The sequence below is a fragment of the Lynx canadensis genome, chromosome B2, assembly GCF_007474595.2.
Source record: "Lynx canadensis isolate LIC74 chromosome B2, mLynCan4.pri.v2, whole genome shotgun sequence".
NCBI classification, from domain to species: Eukaryota; Metazoa; Chordata; class Mammalia; order Carnivora; family Felidae; genus Lynx; species Lynx canadensis.
The window spans coordinates 3,987,552-4,012,740 of record NC_044307.1 but is presented as its reverse complement, the minus strand read 5'-3'; the positions used below and the strand labels follow the sequence as shown (position 1 = coordinate 4,012,740).

The following is a 25,189-nucleotide window of genomic DNA, read 5'->3' as shown; positions in this document are numbered from 1 at the left end:
AAGATTAGGTGGGAAAATGGTAATGCCCCCCCCCCCAGGGTAGGGGGAGGTGGAGAGGGTTCCGGAGTCGTTCTTGTGGTCATGTTAAGACCGAGGCACCTCCTGGATACTCAAGGAGAGATGAAGACAGCTGAAGAGGTCAAGTTCTGAGCTGAGGGAAGAGGCCAGAGGAAGGGCATGTAAGAAAGGAGGCCGGGCTCATCTCGGGAGTGAGCCTGAACACAGAAGAAATTCAAGGACGCCAGCCTGGGCACACCAACAAGGGAGGTTAGAGAAAACATGAGAACCTGCCAAAAAGATTCAGGAGCAGCCACCAATGAGGCGCAAGGAAAATCAGGTCCGGCTCGCGGGTGACAATCAAGTGAAACAATCCAGGCGAGAAGCAGGTGAGGAAGGCTGTCGGGCTTATCAGACAAAACCTAGGAAGTGGCCACTGGACCTGCCAGCATGGAAGTCACTGATGGCTTCGCCAAGGGCTTTCTCATCTCGAGTGGGCTCGAGAATGAACTGGACACAAGGGAACAGAACACGGGTCTGGGCGCAGCTTCTGAGATGTTCTGCTACCAAAGGGAGTGGAATCACAGGCGGTTAATTTTCACAGAAAGCCCAGTGGTGTCTGTGCCAACAGCTCTAATCATAAAGCCACAAGGCGTCTGAGTCAACCGCGGTGGATACTACGTGTCCGCTCTGTCGAAAGCCTCGTTCTGACAAACGGTCCTGGTGGAGACAGGGCTCACAGGGGACGGGGACACACCCCATCCTGCTGAAGAACAGAATGAACACCCCTGGAAACAGGGGGCATGGGGTGTCAGGACCCTACAGAGAAGGAACGCGGATTCTGATAGGAAGATTGGGGAAGACAGGAGGGACCTTGCTGGCTGCAAAGCATGAGGACGATTTAAGGAGTCTGGTCTACTTGTCCATTGACCAATTAAAGTTAAAGATTAAACCACTGACCCAGTAAAATCTTCCCACTGAAGAGCGTACGGGCTAACGGTTTTGAGGTAATCATTTACCACACGGGGATTTAAGGCACTGGAGAAAATGCTGAAAAACTTGGAGGCATTTTTTGGAAAGAAATGAGGACACTGCACTCTCTCAGGTTAGTCTTCAGTCTTTCCCCTCAACATTCTGCTTTTGAGGGGACGGGGGTGGGTCTTCTTCTCATTTGCTATTTTGGGGTAGAGGCTGTGGGGTAGTGAAGAGAACTCCTCTTTCCTAAGCTAGTTCTGCAAAGTGACAGAGAACATCACCTTTTCCTAGTAGAAGCAAGAGCTCTAGAACCCCAGCGAATAAAGCTTTAGGGAACAAAATCATCCAAAACAATAGCTGCAGAAAGAGGGGCGCCTGGGGGGCTCAGTCGGTTAAGCGTCTGACTCGAGCTCAGGTCATGATCTCGCGGTTCGTGGGTTCAAGCCCGGCGTCGGGCTCTGGGCTGACAGCTGGGAGCCTGGAGCCTGCTTGGGGTTCTGTGTCTCCCTTTCTCTCTGCCCCTCTCCCGCTCAGTCTCTTTCTCTCCTTCAAAAATAAATAAACATTAAAAAAAATTAAGTAGCTGCAGAAAGAGAGAGAGAGAGTCTGAACTATCTGAAGCACTTGGAGGTGAACCAGCAACTTTAAACTATGCTTTAAGGGTGACTATTACCCAAATACTGGGACTAGACTGGATACCTGCAGCTTAAGAGTCATCTACTGGGCTAATTTTTGTGCAATGCATTAATAATAATAATAATAATAAAGCACTGATCACATCTATGGTGAGATAAAAATGCGAAAGCTGAATTCTGAAAAGGAAGATTTTATCAGGGCTAAAAGATCAAATTAATCAAAACAGACAAGACGCCTCCAATGAATTTACGCATGGGGAGACGTAAAACAAAATGGAATCCATGACGTTGGGAAGTAGTTATTGGGTGAAGATTTGGGGGCAGGGGACTCTGATTTGGGAGCTGTGAATATGAGTCCCAAGCTGCTTCGTGTACGGAGAAAATGTTCAGTGCTGAGGCCAGGTATAAAAACATGTGAGTTTCTAGCAGCTGAGCTGGGGACCTGAAGCAGGAGTCTCACTCCCCAGGGAGCTCACGAAGAAGACAGGGGTTCGTGCAAAGGGAAGAGACACAGAATCATCACTGGCCGGGGCAACGGCCAACGGAGAGAAGAATGATGCGTTCAGCATCCTTGCGGGTTGTTCCTCATCTACTTAGTCTGATTAAATAGGGAAGAGGGATGACCTTCAAATTTATATCTTACCCGGGCCCCTGGGCCCAAGCTACAGATTCACAGATGCAGTGCCTGCCAGGCCATCTTCTCTTCTCGGTCTAAAGGCATCTTGAACCCAACAGTCCAAAATGAAACTCTTATTTTCCTTCTGGAAACCTGCTTCCTTCCCGCTCGCTGCTCCCTTTCCCATCTCTATGGAGCACAACGCCACTCCCTCATTTGTTCAAGCCATACATCTGGAAATTTCCAACGATCGGCCCCATTCTCTCCTCCCCTCCCCACCTCGTCAGCAATTCTTGTTGGCTTTAACTCCAAAACAGCCCCACAAGCAGCCTCGCCCAGACATCAATGCTCGCGCAGGCTACCACCGCCTCTGCCCAAGCTCCCGGTCTTGTCCCTTAGAGACCATGCATCACTCAGCAGCCAAGTGAATCCCGTCCCCTTCCTCGACTTGCAGGACCCCACGTGGCATGGCCCCCACCCACCACTTAGGTCCCCCTTGCCACATGAACCTGCTCGCTCCCTCTGCACTGGACCTGGACGAACTTGCCGCTTCCTTGCCCGGAACGCTCTTGCTCAGGGATACTTTCTTCTCACCCCTCCCACTGCAGCGCACGTGGAACTTTCCATACAACCTGGTAAAGCACTTGCCCTCTTCTTGCTAGTTACCCAGTGGCTGTCACTGTGACCCTCAGCTTCTTCATAGCAAATGTCATTCTCGGGTTTTTCTTTTTCTTTTTTTTTTAAGTTTATTTCTTTTGAGAGAGAAAGAGGGCATAAGCAGGGGAGGGACACAGAGGGAGAGAGAGGGAATCCCCAGCAGGCTCTGCACTGTCATCCCGGAGCCCGACTCGGGGCTCGAACCCACGAACCGCGAGATCATGACCTGCGTCGAAACCAAGCGTTGGACGCTCGACCGACTGGGCCCCCCAGGTGCCCCAAGGTTTTTCTCCTCCGGGGCGCCTCTCCTGGCGGCCCAGCTGGAGTTGACAAGGCAGTCCAAGCTGGCAGTGGAGGACGAGGGCAGGACACATCTGATGGAGGGCAAGGGACGCCGCCGGGGACGACGTGGGAGGCACCGCTGTCGGTTATCGGAATACCTGGCAAGTGCCTCCGTCCTAGCAAGTACAGAGAGGGGGCATCTCATGAGAACGAAGCCCTTTGGCCACAAATGCAAGAGAAAGGTCTAAGGACGCATAACATTCCATTCGCCAGTTCAACAAACATTTGCCAAATCAATGAAGGAACTAGCAGTCAGTGACCTCTCAGGAGAGTCCTCACAGGGGCTGACCGTTGGGAAAAAGCATTAGTCTGAAAGCCTTGGATCCCTGTGACAGATACTATCCTTGCAGCTCAACCAACTGCCCTACAGGTGGGCCGACACGATACACAAATTACGTGTACAGCAACGCATCCCTTCGTTTGACGGGACCGCTCCCAGGGCCACCAGAGCCAGGCACAGTACAAAGTCCGCTGGCTGTCTTCAGCTTTCATATAATCGCATGTTATAACTAAGAGGTCCAGTCTGATGGGAAGCACAGGCCTCCAAACTTTATCTCACAGTACAGCGTCTCCCTACGCAGATAAAGGGGGCTAAGCGTCCACTTGTCATGCTGAGCACCGAGTCAGGTAGAGAACTTTCGGGTCGTTCTATTGGACGTCCCGAACGAACATGATGCCGTGTGTTAACTACGTTTTTAAACATCAGATCTTCTCCCTGTCTCCAGCTTGGACCTTGGTGGGGGGGGGGGGTCGTTTGGCTTAGCTTCTCGTTCCCTTTCTTGGGCGGCTCCTTGCCTCACCCCGCTGAGGCTTCTGATCTTTCCAGGGCTGGTGGTTAGGGAGCCAGGGAGGCGGCTGGTAAGAGGTGGGAAGCGATTTGGGACGGGGACTCTCGTGGCCTGGCACTGGTGTTCTCGGGGCTTGGGAGGGCGGTCGATGCGGAGTCCTTCAGAGAGCTCCCCACTGGGGACACCCTTACCACGCCTCTGTCAGCTGCTGGGCCTCCTGCGGCCCATCTGCCTCTTCTGGGGTCACGTGGCCCCTCTAGACAGTTCTCTGGCGCAGGCTTTACTGTCGGCCGGCGCCCTCCCGAGTCGTCCACATCTGGCTCAGAAGGAGCCTGCCGCTCTCTGCCCGGGGCTCTTTGCACCTGCTGCCGGGACAGCTTTGGGTGCCCGAAGGCTCGGCTGGCAGGGGCTCTTGCTCTGCTCTGCGCAGCCTCCTGCCCTTGGATTGAGGCAGATGTCGCTCGCCAGCCCCTTCTCTCTGTCACTCGTGGGCACACAGCCAAACCTCCAGCGGACACAGGTCAAGGTCTCTGGACGGACCCCTGGCAGGCAGCTTCTATCATCTGACACAAAGGGCAGGGCAGCGCCCGCCTCCCGTGACCCCCTCTCTCACGGAGGCAGGGTGAATGAGTGACAGACCAAACCAGCAGCTTTCTCTCGAGAAACTCTCTCTCAGCTTCTACATCTCAGCAGTTTGGGCCCTTGAAGTGCCCTCGAAGTGGGCTCAACAGCCTCCTTCTCGGTCCCGGATAGTGGTCTCCTATCACTTGGGAATGGAGGCAACACTCACTGTGGTGTTCTCAAAATAGTCTGGGTTCAGTCGCATCCAGTACAAGTCCCATTTTTTAATTAATTAATTAATTAATTAATTAAAGTTTATTCTGAGAGAGAGAGAGAGAACGAGTGAGGGAGGGGCAGAGAGGGGGACAGAGGACCCGAAGTGGGCTCTGTGCTGACAAGCCTGATGCAGGGCTTGAACCCACGAGCCATGAGATCGTGACCTCACCCGAAGTCGGACACTTAACTGACTGAGCCCCCCGGGTGCCCCGAGTAAGAGTCCCACCTTAACATCCAGGCGTGCACATACACAACACACACACATGCAGGCGCGTGCGCGCAAATCCGTGCACAATCTGTGAAGGGATCTGTCAGGATGAAAGATTCCCAAGCTCCAGACGCTGTGACCAGCTCTTATGACAGTTGTGCTGTTACTGCCGTTTTAGATATATTTTTGAATCACAGTAGTCATTCATAAATATAGCATTGTTGTAGTTCATTCAAGCACCACAGATCCAGTTGAGTTCCCTGGTGCCCATTCTTCCCGAGGGAAGGACCACGCTTACCGTATTATTGTAGCTTAATTTTAAAACCAGAGCTCAGGACAACGTAGATGACAGCTGTCACTGTCTCTGTGTTAGGATTTTTCTGTTCATAGTTTTCTGCTCCCTTACAAACACACAAATTACACAATGTAACGTTATATTTATGTACGCTTCCCTTTTTTTATTTCCATGGTACTTCTTGTTCTGTAACTTGCTTTCTCCTCGTTTTTTTCAAGTTTTTATTTTAATTCCAGTTAGTTAACATGTGGTGTCACACTAGCTGCAAATGTACAATATAGTGATTCGACAATTCTGCATCCAGCGCTCATCTCGACGGGTGCCCTCTTTAATCCCCATCACCTGTTTCCCCCTCCCCCCACCCCACCTCCCCTCTGGTGACCATCAGTGTGTTCTCTACAGTTAAGTCTGTTCCTTGATTGGTCTCTCTCTCATTCTCTATCATTTTTGCCCCTCTGCCTGTTTATTTTGTTTCTTCGTTTCCACCTATGAGTGAGATCGTATGGGATTTGTCGTTCTCTGACTTATTTCGCTTAGCATTATACTCTCTAGCTCCATCCACATCATTGCAAATGGCAAGATTGCATTTGTTTTATGGCTCAGTGATAGTCCATCGTATGCGTATATCACTTCTTTATCCATTCATCCATCGATGGACACCTGGGCTGCTTCCATATCTTGGCTACTGTAAATAAGGCTGCAATAAACATCAGGGTGCATGTATCCCCTGGAATTTACAACTTGCTTTTTTCACTTAATATGTCTTTTCTTTTTATTTTCTTTTTAAAAGTTTATTTATTCTGAGAGAGAGACAGAGAGAGAGAGAGAGAGAGAGAGAGAGAGAGAGAGAGAGAGGCAGAGAGAGAATCCCAAGCAGACTCCACACTGTCAGAGCACAGCTCGATGCAGGGCTCGAACTCAAAAACTCATGAGATCGTGACCTGAGCTGAAATCAAGAGTCAGATGCTTAACCAACTGAGCCACCCAGGCACTCCTTAATATGCCTTTTCAATCTTTATATACTTATGTGGAGATATTTTATTAATTCTTTTCGATGACTGTATGGTATTCCAAAAAATATGTGCTTTACTTAATTAAATATTAATGACCTTTAATTAGCTGCTAATTTTTCACTTCTCCAAATATTGCTACAAAGACGGTCTTGGGACATACTTTCGTGTGGCTGTGCGTAGTACTCTCTGATAGACGCCATGAAGCACCAATATCAAGTGGAAAGATGCACCGATTCCCACAAATAGCTTATCTCCCCACACTGTTGCCTAAACTCAGCGATAAGTCTTTTAAATATTTATGGAAGCAAATGGGTAAGAAATAACAAGATCTGGTTCTTCTAATGTCCATGTCTTTGACAGTAAGGCAGGGTGTATTTTCCCGTATCTGTTCGTCATCTGTTTATGTATTGTCCTGGTAGTTAACACACTCTTCACCCACTTTCTGATACTTTGTCTTTTTTTTTTATGATCTTGAAGTTTAAAAAACCCCACTCTCTTATCTGATATCATACTGTAATTAATTTCTACCCTCTCATCCCTGCTAATGACCTCTTATGGCATCTATCGCTATGGATAGTTTCATGCTTTTTTGCATCCCACGGGATCCTTATGATTAGATGCAGGTGTAGCTGGGTGTAGCTTTAACTTCATTTCTCGGGCTTCAGACTCATTGTGATTCCTGAATCTGAGGAATATTGTTTCATCCGTTCTGGAAAAGCCTTGATCATTATTTCTTAAAGTACTGCCTCTCCTCAAGTCTCTTCCTTTTCTTCTCCTAGAAGTCTCATTCGACATATTCTGGACCTTTTCATTCTCTTCTCCAGGCCCCCTAATGTTGCTATCATACCTCATGATCTCCCTGAGCTTTATTCTGTATCATTCACGTAGCTCTACCTTTTATTTCACTCATTCAGTCTTTTAGATACGTCTAGTCATTTAGTTTCCTATTTTAATGCCTAAGTTTGCCGTTTAGATTTCAAGTAGTGTCTTTCTTAAATCTGCCTGTTCTGTTGGGTGTCTTCTATGTTTTAGAGACTATCCTGTATTTCTTCACTTGTTTTAAGCACACTTATATAATGCATTTATCAGTGTATTTTACCCTTGGAAGATCTCGGCAATTTGATCTGGCCATGTGTTCAGTCCGAGGGTTTGCTTTGGATGGTTGCTTCTGTGACTGTTTATAATTTTGGATCTCCATATTAAGTGGAGCTTCACCTTCAGTAATTCCATGTGATCTGTGTTGAGGACATCAGCCTGGGCCCAGTTCTTAGAGGAGTTGTTCAGCTGAGAAAGAGTTCTCAGACAATGAAAACTGTGTAAATTCCAACCCCCAACTCTCCATGATACAGTTGTGAATTTTCAGAATTTCCAGGAGAGGCTCTTTATTTTCAAACCAGAGCTCAGGACAGCATAAAGTTGTCATTGGCTCGCTGTTGCAAGGGACAGAGCCTCTTTAACTCAGTTTTGAACTCCTTCAAGGGCTCTGGTTCTGTAATAGGATCTCCACCACAATCGCCTTCCTGGCAAGAAGATAGAGGTCTAAGGCTCTATCCCTCATCCCCAGGGACCTCAAGATCCCGCGTCACGGAAGCTGATGCTGGCTCCTCACCCCAGTCCCAGGGTCACTGAAGAGTTAGCTCATACTGCAAACTTTTCATTACATCCATGGGGATATCTCTTGCTATCTTTGCAGCTATGTCTTTAAAAAGATGTTTGCCATATTTCGTCTGGTATCTCTAGATGTTTGTAATAGACAGTTTTTTGGGTAATTTAATCCAGTGGAATCTTCTAGATGAAATTTCAAAGACTGTCAAGTTTTAACATCCAGTTGATTCCTATATCCATGGAGAGACACGGGAACACAGAACTGGAAAGAATGTTATGACCCATTAAGGCAACCCATACCGGACCCTTCATTTTTGAGACGCAGAGACTAACACCAGGGTAACTGTGACCTTTCCAAGGCCACACATTTGCCTACTGATAGAGTCTGGACAACACATCAGGTCTCCTGAACCCTGGTCTAGCACCTTTCCCACCAAATATTTCCTCCTCCTTCTTAGAATTGGGGCACTGTCATGTGTGATGTTGGACACGTGTCACCCTGTATTTGCTTTTGTGTTCTTTTATTTCAGGAGGTGAACACCAGTCCTGGGAGAAGACAACCAAAATGTCTACCAGAGCAGAAGCTGAGGCAATGGGACATATTTCCAGCGATGGCAATTTCAATATGGCTCAAGCGCAAACCTCCAGGAAAGGTAAGTTCACGTACTTGGATCTGTGTCACCTTGACTTCCCTGTTGGTGATACTCAGCGTCTTCTTGCTACCACCAATTGCCAAGGACTCCAGACAGCTATAAAGCATTTTTTACTGAGAATTATTTCACTTCTTGCAAGAAACCTTGAAGGTACATAGGACAGGTAGGTATCAAGACATGATTTACAGATAAATAAAAATTCAGAACAGATGCTAAGTAGAAAACATGGAGACCAGTCTTGGTTTTTCCGATTCTAAACTGAGGAGCATCCCACTGGATCTCTCTGCCCATATAGATCCACACCTGCCTCAAAGAGAGAAGGCTTTTCCTTTCCACCGTATCCGAGAAGTCGCTTTCCATCTTCCATGTTGTCTAAAGCACGACCAAGAGCTTCTCACTCAGAAGAACTGTTGAACACCTTATTTTACTCTAAATTTCTAATGACTCAAGAGCTGTGTGATTCATTAATTTTCTTACAGATATAAGCTTTTCATAAGATAATGTCTTTGAGGGAGTGCCTGGGTGGTTCAGTGGGTTAAGCTCTATGCTTGATCTCGGCTCAGGTCACGATCTCACGGTTTGTGAGTTCGAGCCCCACCTCGGGCTCTGCACTGATGGCAAAGAGCCTGCTTGGGATTCTGTCTCTCCCTCTTTCTGCCCCTCCCCACATGTGTGCACACACTCTCTCTCTCTTGCTCTCAAAATACATAAATAAACTTAAAAAGAAGACAATGCTTTTGAAAAGTAAAGCACTAACCAAGATGGGATGCTTCACAATACTCAACATTTCGGCCAGGGTGTCTGCTGGGAAGTGGGCATATCTGAAGGACAAGAGGATTCTCTGCATCTTACCCATCGAAGAAGAAATCAGGACAGGTGCCTTCTCATACCCCATCTACAGTTAACTATGAGCCACTTGACCTGGAACGAATACTATTCCATTGCCTTAGCTTCCTCATCTGCAAAATGGGAGAGCTCGACTCTTGCATCCCTAAGACCTCATCCACTTCTAAACACTTAAGAGTCTAGAGGACAATACCCTCGGCCAAATTCTCCTATCCTAACTCTCTCTCACCAACATCAGAAATATAAAGAACTTGTGTATAAACATTTCCCACGTTTGCAATCCTGATTTTGCCATTTATGAGCTGTGTGACCTTAGGGAAGTTACTTGAACTTTGTGTGTTTCCGTTTCCTTATCTGTAAAGATAAAATAATAGTGTGTACCTCACATCACAATTTAACGAGGATTAAATTAGTTATAATGTGTAACCCATTTAGAACAATGCCTGGCACACAGTCAACACTACATAAACTTTATACAGAGTTGATGATCATCAGCTCTCACACAGTGTTCCTGGCTCAGCCCACTTTTTGGCAGTGGTGACACTCATAGCCGACCTTCCTGGTTTCTTCTACAGTCTCCTAGGACATCCGCCCTACCATTTTGCTTAGTCCTCTGCTGAGGACTAATAATAATGCATCACTCTGATGACCATGTGCAGCCCTGAGTGGGTGATTTTCAAGGGGACACCCAAACATCACAGGCAGAAATCCCATGTCTACCATCAACAACCCTCATACATGGGCCTGTAGCTGCCTCATGGCATCATGGCTTCTCACCGTCCACCTTTCCAAACCTTGCCAGAACACCCTCCTTGTTGGAATCCTGTTCACATGGTAGATTGAGGGCTGCCATTTTCAGGTATCTGTCTCTCTGTTACTGTGGAGAACTTGGCAAGGCAAGGATGGAGTGAGAATCTTCACAAACAGCATCAGGCATAGCTTCCTTCCTCCCCATCGAGAGCCCACGTGGAAAGAGCCCCAGCCCATGGAAAGAATGTCACTCAAAGGCCAGTCTACAATCACATCCCTTTCTGAAAGTCACAGAAATAAACAAGCCCACCACTTGAGAAAGTATCTCCATCTAGGTTAAAACTAGGGAACTGTTCCGGGGTGCCTGGGTGGCTCAGCCTGGGTGCCTGGGTGGCTCAGACGTCCAACGTCAGCTCACATCATGATCTCACAGTGCTGACAGCTCAGAGCCTGGGGCCTGCTTCAGATTCTGTGTCTCCCTCTCTCTCTGCCCTTCCCCCACTCGCGCTCTCTCTCTCTCTCTCTCTCTCTCTCAAAAATAAATAAGCATTAAAAACAAATCTAAAAAAAACCCCACAAAACTAGGGAACTGTCCCTACCACACATTACAAAAGCTAAGACTTGTGGATTGGTTTAATACATTCTAGATGATATTGAGAGAGGATGTCAAGAGCTGACCAAACTCTCGTCCTTGGAGCATGGTACAGTGACACAGAAAGACAGGGGGACACTGAAGCCTTGGCTCATGCTTCCTAGCTCTGAACGGCAGTGTCTAGAGGCCAGTAGACCACCAGCAGCAGGGCGAGTCTGCAGCGCTGGGATATGGGGTGAAGCTCCCATGGGCCCCCATCCTGATGTCTACCCCTCCACAGCTCACCCATCTTTCTAAACACTGGCATCTTAGCATCTCGAGCCAGTACAACAGACCAAGGGAAAACATGCGTGATGGCAGAAATTAACTGGGACATTTGGGAGACTTGTCCTCAAAATCTACCAGGTCATCGCAAAATTAAAATGGAAGAGTCGTGGGGCACCTGGGGGGCTCAGTCGGTTAGGTGTTTGACTTCGGCTCAGGTCATGATCTCACAGTTCATGGGTTCGAGCCCCGTGTCGGGCTCTGTGCTGACAGCTGGGCGCCTGGAGCCTGCTTCAGATTCTGCCTCCCTCTTGCTCTGCTCCTCCCCGTCTCTGCTCTCTCCCTCTCTCTCAAATATAAATAAACATTTTTTAAAAAATGTTTTTAATGGAAGAGAAATTACTTCCCTTGAACTGGCGAAAGAAATGCAAGATGCCATCTTCCCACTCACACATGCACTGTTACCATCACATGACAACGGGGCCTCAGACCACAAAGGTGGCCCATTGCAAAGGTTTCAACACACGGGCACGAAATCACAAATGATTGACCCTTATGGCCCAAGACTGCAGAGACGAAGCACAAGGGACCCATGTGAATACTTTAGCACAGAAAGGAATAAAAAGAAATGTATCAGATAAAAGAGCGATCGTCGCATAATGAGTGCATGCTGTGAGCCAGACACTGTTCTGAGCACTTTATACAGATTAATTCACCGAATCCTTGCAACAACCCTTCAAGGAAGGTGTTACTAGCATCGTCACCATTGTACAGGAGCCAGAATTCAAGCACAGAGGAAGTAAGAGTTAAGTCATCAAGGCACAAAGAGGCATCATCTGGATTTCAACCCCAGCGGTCTGATTGCTAACCATTATATCACACTGCTGTGCTGATTTTATATGGGGACACTGAGGACTGTTTTCATTCCTAATTTCAGTTCTCAAGAATAGGAAGAAGCTTAGAGAGTAGGCAGCAAATCAACAGAAGAATGTGAAGGAAGAACCCCACGTAGATGTGAAAGGAAACTGAAGAGGAAAATACATTACTTCAGAGTTAAAAAGGAATTAGCTGCAGCAAGGAAAGAAATCATCACTACAGAAAATCGAATCAGTGACACAGAGCCAAGGCTTAAAAAAGTCACGGAGGACGCAGAGGGGTAGCAAGTCAAGTGGATCAAAAAATGATCGGCAGGAAGAAGGGAAGACAATGAAGATTGTCTAAGAATAGATGAAAGCAACTTCATTACGCATCCAGTTCACTGAGTCTACAACTTCAAGGAAAGTACATGGAAAAACAGAACAGACAACTCAAATGTAGAAAAAGTGAACGCGAATCATGAAGGAAATCGCGATGAAATCTACGTACAAGAGCTGATCCTTTGAGAGCAGATGCCATTCACCACAGTGAAACAATTCATAACTCAGATCGATCAGGCAGAGAGATTCAACATAACTGATGGTGGGGACAAAGGAGACGAGGCATTTAAAATACATAAGGTGTTAGTTACAGGGAAAGCAGATAATATCCATACCTTCTATGAAAATAGAATTTATCAATTTGCATTAAGAAAACTCATTCATGTCAAAAAACCATGTAAGAAGTGAAGCAAGTTGTTGAAAAGTTAACCCTTTTACTTCAACGTTTTTATTTATTTTTGGGACAGACAGAGACAGAGCATGAACGGGGGAGGGGCAGAGAGAGAGGGAGACACAGAATCGGAAACAGGCTCCAGGCTCCGAGCCATCAGCCCAGAGCCTGACGCGGGGCTCGAACTCACGGACCGTGAGATCGTGACCTGGCTGAAGTCGGACGCTTAACCGACTGCCCCACCCAGGCGCCCCGAAAAGTTAACCCTTTTAAAACAAAGTAGATCTTGGTGGTTTCGCTAGAAAAATTCGGTGAGATTTTATGGAACAGGAAATGTCTATGTATCCAGGGCTGAAGAAATAACAAATATTTATGTAGATGCTACACCTTAAGTGTATTTCCTCACTGCTTCAGTGTGGACTGTGCGTGTGACTTCTTCCAGAGGACAGTCTGGAAAGGGAGAACACAGGGGTAACTTCCCAGTGGAGAAACCTGACACTACCTCAAACCAGGTGATTCAAGGCTAATATCAGCAGTGATAAGTCATGTTGATAGTATGGACCCTCGATACGTGAAGAGAATGGCAGCCTTCCTCTCAAACACACGTTGCCTTAGTCCAGTCATGAAAACGTATCAGACAAATCCCAGTCGAGGGACGTTCTATACACTATCTGACCACTGTTCTTCAAGATCCTGAAGGTCATCAGAAAAGAAAGTCTGAGAAACTGTCATAGCCATACATATGCCGAGGACATGTGATGATTAAATGTACTATGCTATCCTGAATGCAATTCTGGAACAGAACACAGACATCAGGTAAAAACCAAGAAGTCTGAATAAAGTGTAGACTTTAGCTAATAACAACACATCACAGTAGGTCAATCAAGTGTGACAAATGCACCAGAGCAATAGAAGATGTTTGTAACAGGAGCCCCGGGGTGACTCAGTTGAGCACTGACTCTTGATTTCGGCTCAGGTCATGATCTCAGGGTCATGGGATTGAGCCCCACGTCAGGCTTTGCGCTCAGCATGGAGCCTGCTTAAGATTTTTCTCTCTCTCTCTCTCTAAAAAAAAAAAAAAAAAAAAAGTTCGCAAAAGAGGAAAATGGGTGTGAGGTGTACAGAAATTCAGTAATTTTGTTAAGTCTAAAACTGTTCTAAAATAAAAAGTATATTAAGACAAAACAAAATGGCTATTCACCTAAAATACTTCAGGTCACAGGTTGAGATGGAAAGCCTAAAACTAACTTTCTTTATAAAACTAGCATGTCAAAAATTACACCCCCACAATTATTCACAGTAACATTCACCCAAATTCAATTATATACGCTAACGTAAAATTCTAGCCAAAATATTTGCAAAATAAGTCATGTGTTTTCATTAAAACATCCTATTAGGAAGAGATCAATTCAAGAAAGTAAGGAGAGCCAAATGCTATTAATAAATAATTCTAATGAACTTACATAAACTCAATTCTCACTCAGGACCTTGAGGTAGGTTCTATCATTAGCCCCATTTTACAGGTGGAATACTGAGGCTACAGATAGTTCAGGAACTTGCCCGGGAGCACACAGCTGTTACTAGAGCAGATCTGGGTATCCTGACTGTATGATTCAAATACATTTCATAAAACTCATGCAGTCACATAAAAGTAATAAGAAACAGGACCAGGATAGCTTCATGCAATGAAAGCACAAGTCCCACCAGCCTACTTAACAGTGTGATGTGTGAAACATTCCCCAGAAATCCAGATAGGACAGGAGTGGCCGCTCTCTCTGCTTCTATTTAACAGTTTAGAAACTGCCAGTGAATAGATTACCCAAGAGAATGAAATAAATGGTAAACATGACAACCATAATCACCTATTTTTTTCTATTATTAGTACTTAACACGTACATAGGATTGGTTTTCTGCTCTCAACTCAAAGGAAGAAAATGTGAGAATGACAGGGAAAAGAAAGGACTGCTCTGGAAACAATAAAAAGTACGTTAAGAAACCTGGGTGGGACGTAAACTGAAGAGAGCTGTAAAATCTCACCCTGGAGCAGAGAAAAAGACTTGAATCCCCAGGGAGCCATCGCTACGTTGACTAGGAGCAGACATGCTACACGAGTGGCCATCCCTCTCAATCTGATCTGCCCTATCTATATGATGTTCTCAAAACGCCAACGTCAATTCCTGTGGATGGGGGAGGGGAGAGTCTCAACTAAATGCCCCCTGAGTTACACCTGTTGATCTGTCTGTCCACCCCTGGAACCCACCAGGAGGATCCCCACACAGCAGGAGATGGGGCTGGCCATCTGGAGCGTGTTTGCCAGGAGCCAGGAAAGGGGGCACCCACGTGCCTTGAGGACAGGGCCACATATTGTATCTCTGAGATATCTCTACAGGGCCAGCTGATGGATCCTTCTAGCTGCTGCCAAACTAATGCATCTGGACTCAACCCCAGGGACAGCCCCAGAGCCCCCATGGATCACTGGCACATTTTACGTGAGCCTCAATTATAGTTTCGAGATGAAGTTACATGCTTCTGACATCCGACCTAGCCTACCTTTCAAATTTCGTCTCCTCCCTTCCCCTAACCCGTTAATCAGCCGAGTTCTCTGGTAACAGGGTGGGGCACTTGGGAGTCATTTCCAAAAACTCCTGCTCTTACTATCTGTATCCCATCAACCACGGCTTCTAGCCAGTTCTTTGTCCAATCTCACTTCTTCTTCTTAAATGTTTATTTTTGAGAGAGAGAGAGAGAGAGAGAGAGAGAGAGAGAGAGAGAGAGGCAGGAGTGGGGGACAGAGGATCTGAAGTAGGCTCCGTGCTGATAGCACAGAGCCCCATGAGGGGCTCGAACTCACGAACCATGAGATCATCATCTGAGCCAAAGTCGGATGCTCAACTGACTGAGCCCCCCAGGCACCCCCCAATCCCACTTCTTTCCAGCCTCTCTCATGAGCTCATCCCAGAGCCGTCAGGAAAACTTGCTCTGGCCAGTTCCACACCTTCTTCAAGTCTCCGCTCAAGTAATGGTTCTGAGGAGGTTCCTGACCCCCTCACCCCCTGGGGGGCGGGGAGGGACAGGTGTCCACCAGACACCTACAGAGGAACCCCTGCTCTCTCTCTGTTTCTGCCTCACAGACAGACTGCAATCTTCTCCCCTTTCCAGACTTACGAAAGGCGGGAGAAAAGCACCCCAATGATAAGACTTTCTGTGCCCCCCACCTCAGGCTTTTGTTCAGTCCGACACGGGCTGGCCCTCATCGCGCATCTCTGCAATTTTTCGATTTTCACCCAACAAATGAACCTGAGCATAGCCATCCCAGCTATGGTGAACAACACAGCCCTGGCTGGCCCATCCAACAACTCCACAGAGAGGCCTCCCACCGCCCCCCAGGACAGCTGGAGTGAAACTCTAAAAGAATTTAAGCCAATGGTAAGTTTAATGAGACTCTGCACCGTTCGACCTAAAGGGTTATTTACTTATTAAGCACCTACTATGTTCGACGAAGTGTATTACACACAAACATACTGTATCGCTAAGCAGATTATATCTCTACTGTGTCTAACGCTGCAACCAGGGACTAAGCACGCAGGATATCATTCTACTCGTTAGCGGACACACGTTTTTCCCCTACAAGGACGAAAACCACCACACAAACAATTAAGTTCCACAGATTTATGTTACTTTTGCTTTCTTCCTTCGCAGATTTTAAAAATCACCTTGCCTAGCATGCTTTTTCTTTGTAGCCTTTCTCTCTTTAAGGGATCTCTTAGGTCTTGGTTCGTCATTAACTGTGTAACCAGGGAAACTGTGTAAAGGCAAAGAGTACCTTGGGCATATGCTTGGGTTTTCCTAATGAACTTGGCAGACTGGAGGCACTGGAGAGAGGTGGCCAAAGATAAACAGTGAGATTCTCTTTGTCACCCAGGCCCCTACGTATGACTGGAGTCCTGATATGCAGGGGATCATTCTCAGCTCTCTCAACTATGGCTCCTTCTTGGCTCCAATCCCTATTGGCTACATGTCTGGAATATATGGAGCGAAGTACTTGGTTGGTGTTGGTCTGTTTCTTTCCTCGGTCTTGACCTTCTTCATCCCACTGGCAGCTGATGCTGGAGTGGCCTTCCTCGTTGTCATTCGGATAGTTCAAGGCATAGCCCAGGTACCAAGATGCTTTCTAAGTAAGTATAAGTGGAATACAGATAGGTTCCCAAATGACCTCAGATAGCCAAGAATGGGACTTTTTTTTTTTTCCCAGGGTATGGTATTAACAAGTCAGTATACAATTTGGGTGAAGTGGGCTCCCCCACTGGAAAAGAGTCAGCTCATCAACATTGCCATATCAGGTAATGGATGCCTTAAATTCTCAGCTCATATGCACTAAGAGTACTCTGCAATGGCCTATGGACAGAAGCCAAGACTTTATAGTCCAACTACCCTGTCTCCTTGCTCTCAAGCACTACTACCCTGCAGTATCTTTTTTCAAATCATAACTGGTTGCCAACTGCGTACCAACCACGGTTGTAAGTGCTTTGCACATGTAAATGTCATTTTAGCCTTGGAACAATCTTACAATTCAGCTGTACGTCATTATTTCCATTTCACACAGAAGGGAATCTGAGATACAAATAGACTAGTCCAACATCCAACTTGTCCAACTTGTCCAACATCACACAGCTCCTGAGTGAAGGAGCAGGATTTGAACCAAGGTAGTCTGGATCGCCGCTCATAACTTTAATCGCTGTGCAACTCAGCTCTGGGAAGGGGTCAGTCTGGAGGAAGCACACAGAGTCCCAAGCCTGACTCACACTCAGAACATCCTCACATCTTCTGTTCAGGGCAACTGCTGGGATCCTTCATCATTTTCCTCATCGGTGGTTTCCTCTGCCAGACCATAGGGTGGCCTTATATCTTCTATATCTTTGGTGAGTGGGGGCTTTTCATATTTGGGATTTTGTATCACGACAGAGAATGCTGGGCATGATTTTCGTGATGTGAGTCATCTATGGTTAACCAAATCCTGATAGATAGGAATATTTGTATAACTAAAGTGGATAATGCTCACAGATAATCACGTTATGAATCTCGCAAAATGACATTTAAATCTCAGTAGCCTGAATGTGGAGCTAGAAAAACCAATGACTTTACAGGCATCATAACAGTCCATCCTGCTTCTAGACCGAACCCACAAAGAACCCCAGAGAGGTTTCTATTATAAGATGTTGGAAATGTTATCTTGGTGGGATTATGTTTTTAGTTACGTTTATTTAATTCATCTTTTAAAATTCTCCTACTATCACAACCAGAAAATTATGAGACTGTGACCTAACCACAAAATGCCAATTGGCGTAGAGAATCAACCAGTAGAACCTGCAGGACAGGGCAGACCATGTGAGGCTCAAGAGTGGCTGTACTGCCCTCAGAGAAGCTGCAGAAGCTTCCAAAGACACATGGATGATTCCAGAAGCAATATTCTACTACTTCAAAATACTGCCTTCCCCCTCGCCCTGGTTGGGATCTGCTGGGCTGCTCTCAGCTAATGCTTGTGTTTGGCTTTTTAAAACGTTCTCTGAAACCCCACCTGTAAACCGTGTGATTCTTGTAAGATCACTGAGCCCCAAGGGTGCTTCTGTTCGAGGAGAAGACTCTTAGATCAAGGGTGCCTGTACCGTCAGGTCCATATATTCACTAGAAAAAAATATATATTCACTAGTGTGTGAAGATTGGTTACGATAGCTTGTCAACCTCCAAAGGCTTTGTCATAGACACTTCAAAGGGCAGGTTACAAAAATGACTCAAGCAATGAGAGGCTAACTCTGCTCAAGATTTTCAGAAATAGTAAGCAGTACCTACAAAGCAGGAACTCAGTACAGTATTTGTGGACTTCCTCCGTTCTCGATGTATGACAGCGGTCATTTTTGTATCTGCTCCTCCCTACTTGGTTTCAAGTTCCTTGATGGCAAAATTGTACCTTTGTACTTACTCTTCTATTCTCAAAACCAAGCAGAATGCCTGTATGATATTTCTACACTCTATGGTAACTCCTCACAGTGCCTTTGTGGAAAAATGTGTAAAAGACAAGCTAGCAAGTAAAAAGAGCCATCGAGACTTTAAGACCCTAAAAGAGAAAGTGTTAAGATCAATTTTATTTCCACTCAACACTCATCAGGCCGGGTTGTCCAACGGTGTCATCATGTATGTGTAAGTGGTGGGGAAGCACCCTCCACCAATGACAGGGCCACGCAGGAGGGTGTGGATGCAGGGAGGAGTGGAATCTTGGGGACAGTCATTCTGTCAACCGCAGCAATCCTCTCAGTGTGGTGTCAAACTGAAACAACTCGCAACCAGGGCTAACCGGACCCTCTTCCTAGGTGGAATTGGCTGTGCCTGTTCTTTTCTCTGGTTTCCTCTTTTTTATGACGACCCCATAAATCATCCATTTATCAGCACTGGTGAGAAGGAATACATCATGCGTTCACTGGCTCAGCAGGTGCACTGATGAACTTCTCTGCCATTTCCCTGGGTCCGTCTGGGTGGCTCACGGGTGGGGAGGGCATCAGCACAAAGCTCTTGTCTTCTGATGGCAGGGTATTGAGAGATGCTTTCTTCCAGGACTCTTCACCAGCCTGGTCTCTGCCCATTAAGGCTATGGTCAGATCCCTACCACTTTGGGCCATTTTAATCTTTCATTTCACTGAATTCTGGAGTTTTTTTATTTTTATGGACTACACACCAACATACTTCAGCACCGTACTTCAAGCTAACCTCAGAGACGTAAGTACAGAGAAAGCCCATTCTGTTCTCCTGTTTAAATGCTTCGTTACGTAAATCTCTGTCCCGCTCATGGCCACAACATCCAAGGAAGTGAGCCTGGGACTTTTGTATAGGAAATGCAACCCTGTTCACTTGAATTCTGATTCATCTCACTGTGATCTACGGCTTTTTGGGGAAGGCTGGTATGGTTCTAAGTAAGCTTGACGTTCAGAGGATATCGTAATTCTTAAGGGACCTATGTCCCTTATGTTATGTTCAAAACGATCAACATTTGCAAACAAGGCACCCTGCTGGCAGCACAAACAATAAAGGGGTAACAAAACAAGTTCTGCCTCGGAGAAGAAGGCTCCACGGGGAGGCTTAACAACAAATGCTGAAGACGAGGGATTATTAACAGGACATAAAGTTCCAAATAAGCCTTCTGCCAGAAACTTAAAGGTAACGTTCTTTAACAAATGTTTTTTATTCAAGTGTGACACATAAAGAGAAAAGTGCACATGTGTCCAGCTCTCTGTTCACAAAATGAACAGATGCTGAGATAGTCTGGCAGGAGCCTTTCAATTCCTATAACATGGACGCCTTTTTTAAAAAAATGTTTTTATTTTTGAGAGACAGAGAGAGACAGAGTGCAAGCAGGGGAGGGGCAGAGAGAGAGGGAGACACAGAATCTGAATCAGGCTCCAGGCTCTGAGCTGTCAGCACAGAGCCCTATGCAGGGCTCGAACTCACGAACTGCAACATGGTGCCCTGAGCCGACATTGGATGCTTAACCGACTGAGCCACCCAGGCGCCCCTGAAATACATTTTTTTTTAAGTTTACTTATTTATTTGGAGAGAGAGAGTGTGCATGTGCACAAGTGGGGGAGGAGCAGAAAGGGGGGGGGACAGAGAGAGAGAGAGAGAGAGAGAGAGAGACTCCCAAGCAGGTTCCACACTGTCAGCACAGAGCCCGATGCGGGGCTCGAACTCATGAACTGGGAGATCATGACCTGATCCGAAGTCGGACCCTTAACCGACTGAGCCACCCAGGTGCCCTGCATAAACGTTTATAGCTATTGTCAAATTGCCCCCACAGGACACTGGGAATATTTGCAAGTACCTGATTACCTACAGCAATCACCATTGATCACGTCAAAAAAACTGTTGGATTTTTGCTAGTTTGATCCATGAAAAATGGCACTCTGACAGCTTTTTGTTTTTGTTTTACTTTGAGGTCAGATATCTTTTAATAGGTTCAGGAGTCACTTATTTTTCCATCCCTGTAAACTGTTCCTATCCTTTGCCTATTTTTCTATTGGGTTTTGTTCTTTTTAAAACCTATTTCCAGGTGACCTTTACACGTAAAGAGAACATTACTTTTTTTTTTTCAAATTGAACTACATGCATGTTTTTCCTCAGGCACTGGAATTGGGTTGGCTCAGTCCAGCAACATGAAATTTGTATTAAAGATGATATGTATATAAAGAAAAGCTAAGACATTAAAAAAAATTTTTAAAAAGGGGGGGGAAGCGCCTGGGTGGCTCAGTCGGTTAAGCGTCCAACTTCAGCTTGGGTCATGATTTCGCAGTTCGTGGGTTCAAGCCCCATGTCGGGCTCTGTGCCAACAGCTTGGAGCCCAGAGCCTGCTTCAGATTCTGTGTCTCCCTCTCTCTCTTCCCTCTCCTGTTCCCACTCTGTCTCCTCTTCTCTCTCAAAAATAAACAAACATTTAAAAAAAGAAAAAAGAAAAAAGAAAAAAGCTACAGATGTGGACAAGCCACCTTGTCAATCTGTGTTGCGGTGTGGGAAGTGAGGCACGCTGCTCACTTCTCTCTGGTCCTCAGAGTGGGATCCTCACATCCCTGCTGTTGGTGGCTGCCTTTATCTGCACTATCTTCGGAGGTCTACTGGCAGATTTCCTTCTCTCCAGAAAACTCCTCCGACTCATGAGCATCAGGAAACTGTTCACCGCCATAGGTAAGGACGAAGGGGACGGGGTTGGATGCGGGAGGCTCAGGACAGTTGCTTTACTTCTCTCTGTGCCTGTCCCGCTGCAGGGGTTCTCATCCCAGCTGCAGCCCTAGTGTCCCTGCACTGGACCAGATCCAGCCTGAGCGCCACCATGGCCTTGTTGGCACTGTCTTTCACCACCAACACTTTCTGCCAAGTAGGCGCTTTTGTTAACTTCTTGGACATCGCTCCTCGGTAGGAACCCCTCGGCCTCATCCTCCCAGAAGCTCAGTTCAGGCCCAACGGCCCTAAACTCGCTCTGACGCACCAGTTAGATGCCAGCAATACATGTGACAGCTCACAGGAGATGTTAGTGACAGCCCTATGTGCAAATAATTCCTGGAAGGGACCCAAGGCTAGTCAGCCCCTGGGAACTTAGTTTTCCAAGTGGAGAACAGGGGGAGGCAGTGGCCACACTCACCGCTCAACCAGGGGTGGAGGTGGGGGGGGGACTCACACCAAGCTCTCTGTCAGGAAACGCTGCAGTCACACAGGGGTGGATCCCTGGAGGGCCCGTAAGGCTCACATAAAGCTTTAATAGAGATCAAGCTTGAATAAAGGGATAGCAAGCGAAACACGGGCCTCTCCTAGAGGTGGTGTGGAAGATGGCTGGGACGTGCACCTGTAGCTCCCGGGACCCTTTCCCGGTCACAACACATGCCAGTTTTAGACACCTAACCACCATGACACAAGGCAGAGGCTTTGGTCTCACCCAGTGAGGCATCTTTTTTACCCCAAGACAGGGCCGCAGGATCAGGTTCCTGAGAGACTGAGAGAACACACAAACGTGGTGCAAACCATCCATCTGGACGTTTTGTATCCACCATGTTGACCGGTTCGTACAGCTTGCCCTGGGGAGTCTCAGACCCTCACACGGGCTTCTACTGAGCCCATTCGTGGGTTTGAGCCAGCTTGGACCACGTTTCACTCAGCCTGGACCCAGGGTCAGCCCCAGGCATCCCCAGAGATGAGCACAGGGTTGCAGCTAGTAAGCAGAGATTAACAGTTTGCTTATGCTGGGACATTCTTTTCTGTCTCAGGTACACTGGCTTTCTCAAGGGACTATCACAAGTCTTTGCTCATGCATCGGGAGCCATTTCTTCCACTCTTGCTGGATTTATAATGAGTCAGGTGAGGTCAAACGCTCTGGTGAAAATATGCGTAAGAGAAACCCGTAGAGGTCACTCAGCAGAAGTCAGGCTGAAGACATTTTTGTCCCCTCCTCAACGTGGCTCAACTTAAAGCTCTAGAGTCCTGAGCCCCCTTGTGATCTAACCCCCTCGTGATCTAACCCCCTCGTGATCTAACCCCCTCGTGACCTAACCCCCTCGTGATCTAACCCTAGGCTCAACTCACGCTGGGCAATTACCATGTTGAGGGTGTGGCGTGATGAAGAATGCTCAGTTTTGGGAGTTTAGGCTTTAAGAATCCTTAGAAGATGAGCCTTTCATGCTCATCATCAAAATTTCTAGCAATATTCACGGCACCGCTTGCCACGTATACAGCGGCCAACTGTTCTGGTGTGACTGTGATTGAGGGGCTTCCCTTCCAGTCGCTGACCAACAGTGGTTTTTAATATGGATATTCTCAAACTGAATTTGTTTCCCTTGTTATGCCTTCATTCATTCATCCATTCATTAATTCAACATTAGCACATGCCGCGCACTGTTTCAGGGAATAAAGCAAACAGAAGTCCCTGCTCTGGTGAAGCTTGTTGTGGCCGACAAAAAACTAATGATATAAGTAAAACATACAGCGTATGGAACAGTGGCCAAGTGCTCAAAGAAGAATAACACAGGAGAGGAGAACAGGGTACATCAGAAGGGGCGGGACTGCAGTTTTAAAAAGGGTGGTTGTGGAAGGACTCACTGGAAAGTAACATTTAAGTAAAGACTAGAAGCAGACAAGGGAGCCAAATGGCTATCTGGGGGGAGGAATGTCCCAGCAGAGGGAGAGGCCAAGGCACAGGAAATGACTTGTGTCTTCTAGACCAGGAAGCCCACAGAGGCGGGGGTGGGGGTAGGGAGGAGGACGCGTGCCAGAGCCTTCCTGACTCGGAGGGCCAAGGGCTAGGAGACCGCTGACAATTTGTTGCCTCCTGCTTCCAGGATTCCGAGTTTGGCTGGAGAAATGTCTTCTTGATTTCAGCTTCTGTGAACGTATCAGGCCTGGTCTTCTACCTGATCTTCGGGCAAGCAGAGGTCCAGGACTGGGCCACAGAGCAGACACTCACTCATTTCTGAGCAAACCGGATGCCCGAGATCCTAATGCTCAGCCATTCATTGTTTGCCCTCGTGGGCATTCCCTCTTAAGCACCTGCTTGACTGGTTAGCCATTCAATTTGAATTGACTTTGTTTCCAGTAATTTCTCAGAGACCTCGGCTGTGTAGGACTGAAGGTTCCACTCGTGGATCGTTCAGGGGCGGGTAGGGAAAGGCTCGTTATTTAACTGTGAGCTCCTGAAAGCATTGGTGTATCTGCATTTCTAGCGTTCTGCACTCTTTCCTCTATTATCGCAACATAAGAAAAAATATGTAATTGCGGAGGTGCCTGCGTGGCTCAGTCGGTTGAACGTCTGACTTCGGCCCAGGTCATGATCTCATACTTCGTGAGTTCGAGCCCCACGTCGGGCTCTGTGCTGACAGCTCAGAGCCTGCAGCCTGCTTGGGATTCGGTGTCTCCCTCTCTCTCTGCCCCTCCCCAGCTCATGCTCACACTCTGTCTCTGTCAAAAATAAAAAAATTTAAAAAAAAAAATTTAAAAATACGTATTTTGCCTCTGCCCCCGCTCTCTGGCACAGAGCTCCAGAATTTCAGATTAGGAATTCCTCCAGTGATAGACATGATAGAAGCACCTGTTGTCATAGTATCTGGACCCAGTCCCTGGTTCCCAAAAGAGCTTCTAAGACCCTTGGACTCTGTGGAGTGATGAGGGTGTCTCTGGTCTTGTAACAGGATGGCTGGGAGCTGGGGGCGCCGGGGAGCTTCAGGATGGGGCTGGTCTCCAGAGACACTAAGGCACCATGGAAGGTTAGAACTTTCAGCTCCATCATCCTGCTTCCAGGGAGGGGAGAGGGCCTGGAGATCGAGTTATTCCTCAGCTGCCAATCATTTCATCAATCATGCGTGCGCAATAAACCCTCTATGGACACCTTAAACGACGGGGTTCCGAGAGCACCTGCTCTGGTGAGCGTCCAGACGCCCTGGAGAAGCGGGGCGCCTGGCACGGTCGCGGGAGCTCTGCGCCCCTGCCCGCACTGCTCGCCTCAGCAGCTTCTCCACTTGGCCGTTCCTGGGTTGTGTCCTGTCTAAGAAACCAGTAAGAGTAAGTGAACTGTTTTCCCGAGTTCTGTGAATCATTCTAGCCAATTTTCAAACCCGAGGAGGGGGTCGCGGGAACCCACGACCTCGTAGCTCGGTCAAACAGAAGCGTGGGTACCGCGGGCACCCACTACCTTAACTGGTGTCCGAGGTGGGCGCAGCTTTGTGGCACCAAGCCTTTCTTAACCAGTGGGGTCTCTGCTAATTCCAGGTAGTTAGCGTCAGAGTTGAATCCTGTTGTGGGACGCCCCGCTGGGGCCCACAGGGGCTTAGAGGACCGCTTGGTGTGGAAAACCCACGCCTTTGGTGTCACAAGTGTTCTGAGCATGGAAACGATTCTCCTTTCGTCATCTGGGTAAAAGCATCAGGGGCCCGAGGACAGTGTGTCCCCTAACGAAGCAGGAAGCTGGAACCATGGGAGCAAGAACAAGAGAAACTGCGTCCAAACCTCC

General features: G+C 47.2%; 1 protein-coding gene across 4 annotated transcripts; it reads left to right on the top strand.

Moving 5' to 3' along the window:
• The first annotated feature begins 1,022 nt into the window (after positions 1–1,022).
• SLC17A4 (solute carrier family 17 member 4) lies at positions 1,023–23,985 on the top strand. Of its 4 annotated transcripts, none has more exons than XM_030314678.1 (12): positions 1,023–1,102; positions 8,499–8,621; positions 15,881–16,086; positions 16,583–16,816; positions 16,913–17,000; positions 17,493–17,579; positions 19,026–19,144; positions 19,267–19,428; positions 21,252–21,384; positions 21,465–21,574; positions 22,458–22,548; positions 23,526–23,985. In XM_030314678.1, exons 2-12 carry the CDS (start codon positions 8,534–8,536, stop codon positions 23,747–23,749), a joined length of 1,542 nt encoding a protein of 513 aa, XP_030170538.1. In that variant the 5' UTR covers positions 1,023–1,102; positions 8,499–8,533; the 3' UTR covers positions 23,750–23,985. The 4 variants fall into 4 exon arrangements, with proteins under 4 accessions (XP_030170538.1, XP_030170540.1, XP_030170541.1 ...); XM_030314680.1 differs by having other exon boundaries at positions 21,465–21,612; positions 23,526–23,728; XM_030314681.1 differs by lacking the exon at positions 23,526–23,985 and adding an exon at positions 22,157–22,252 and having other exon boundaries at positions 22,458–22,525.
• The last annotated feature ends 1,204 nt before the right edge of the window (positions 23,986–25,189 follow it).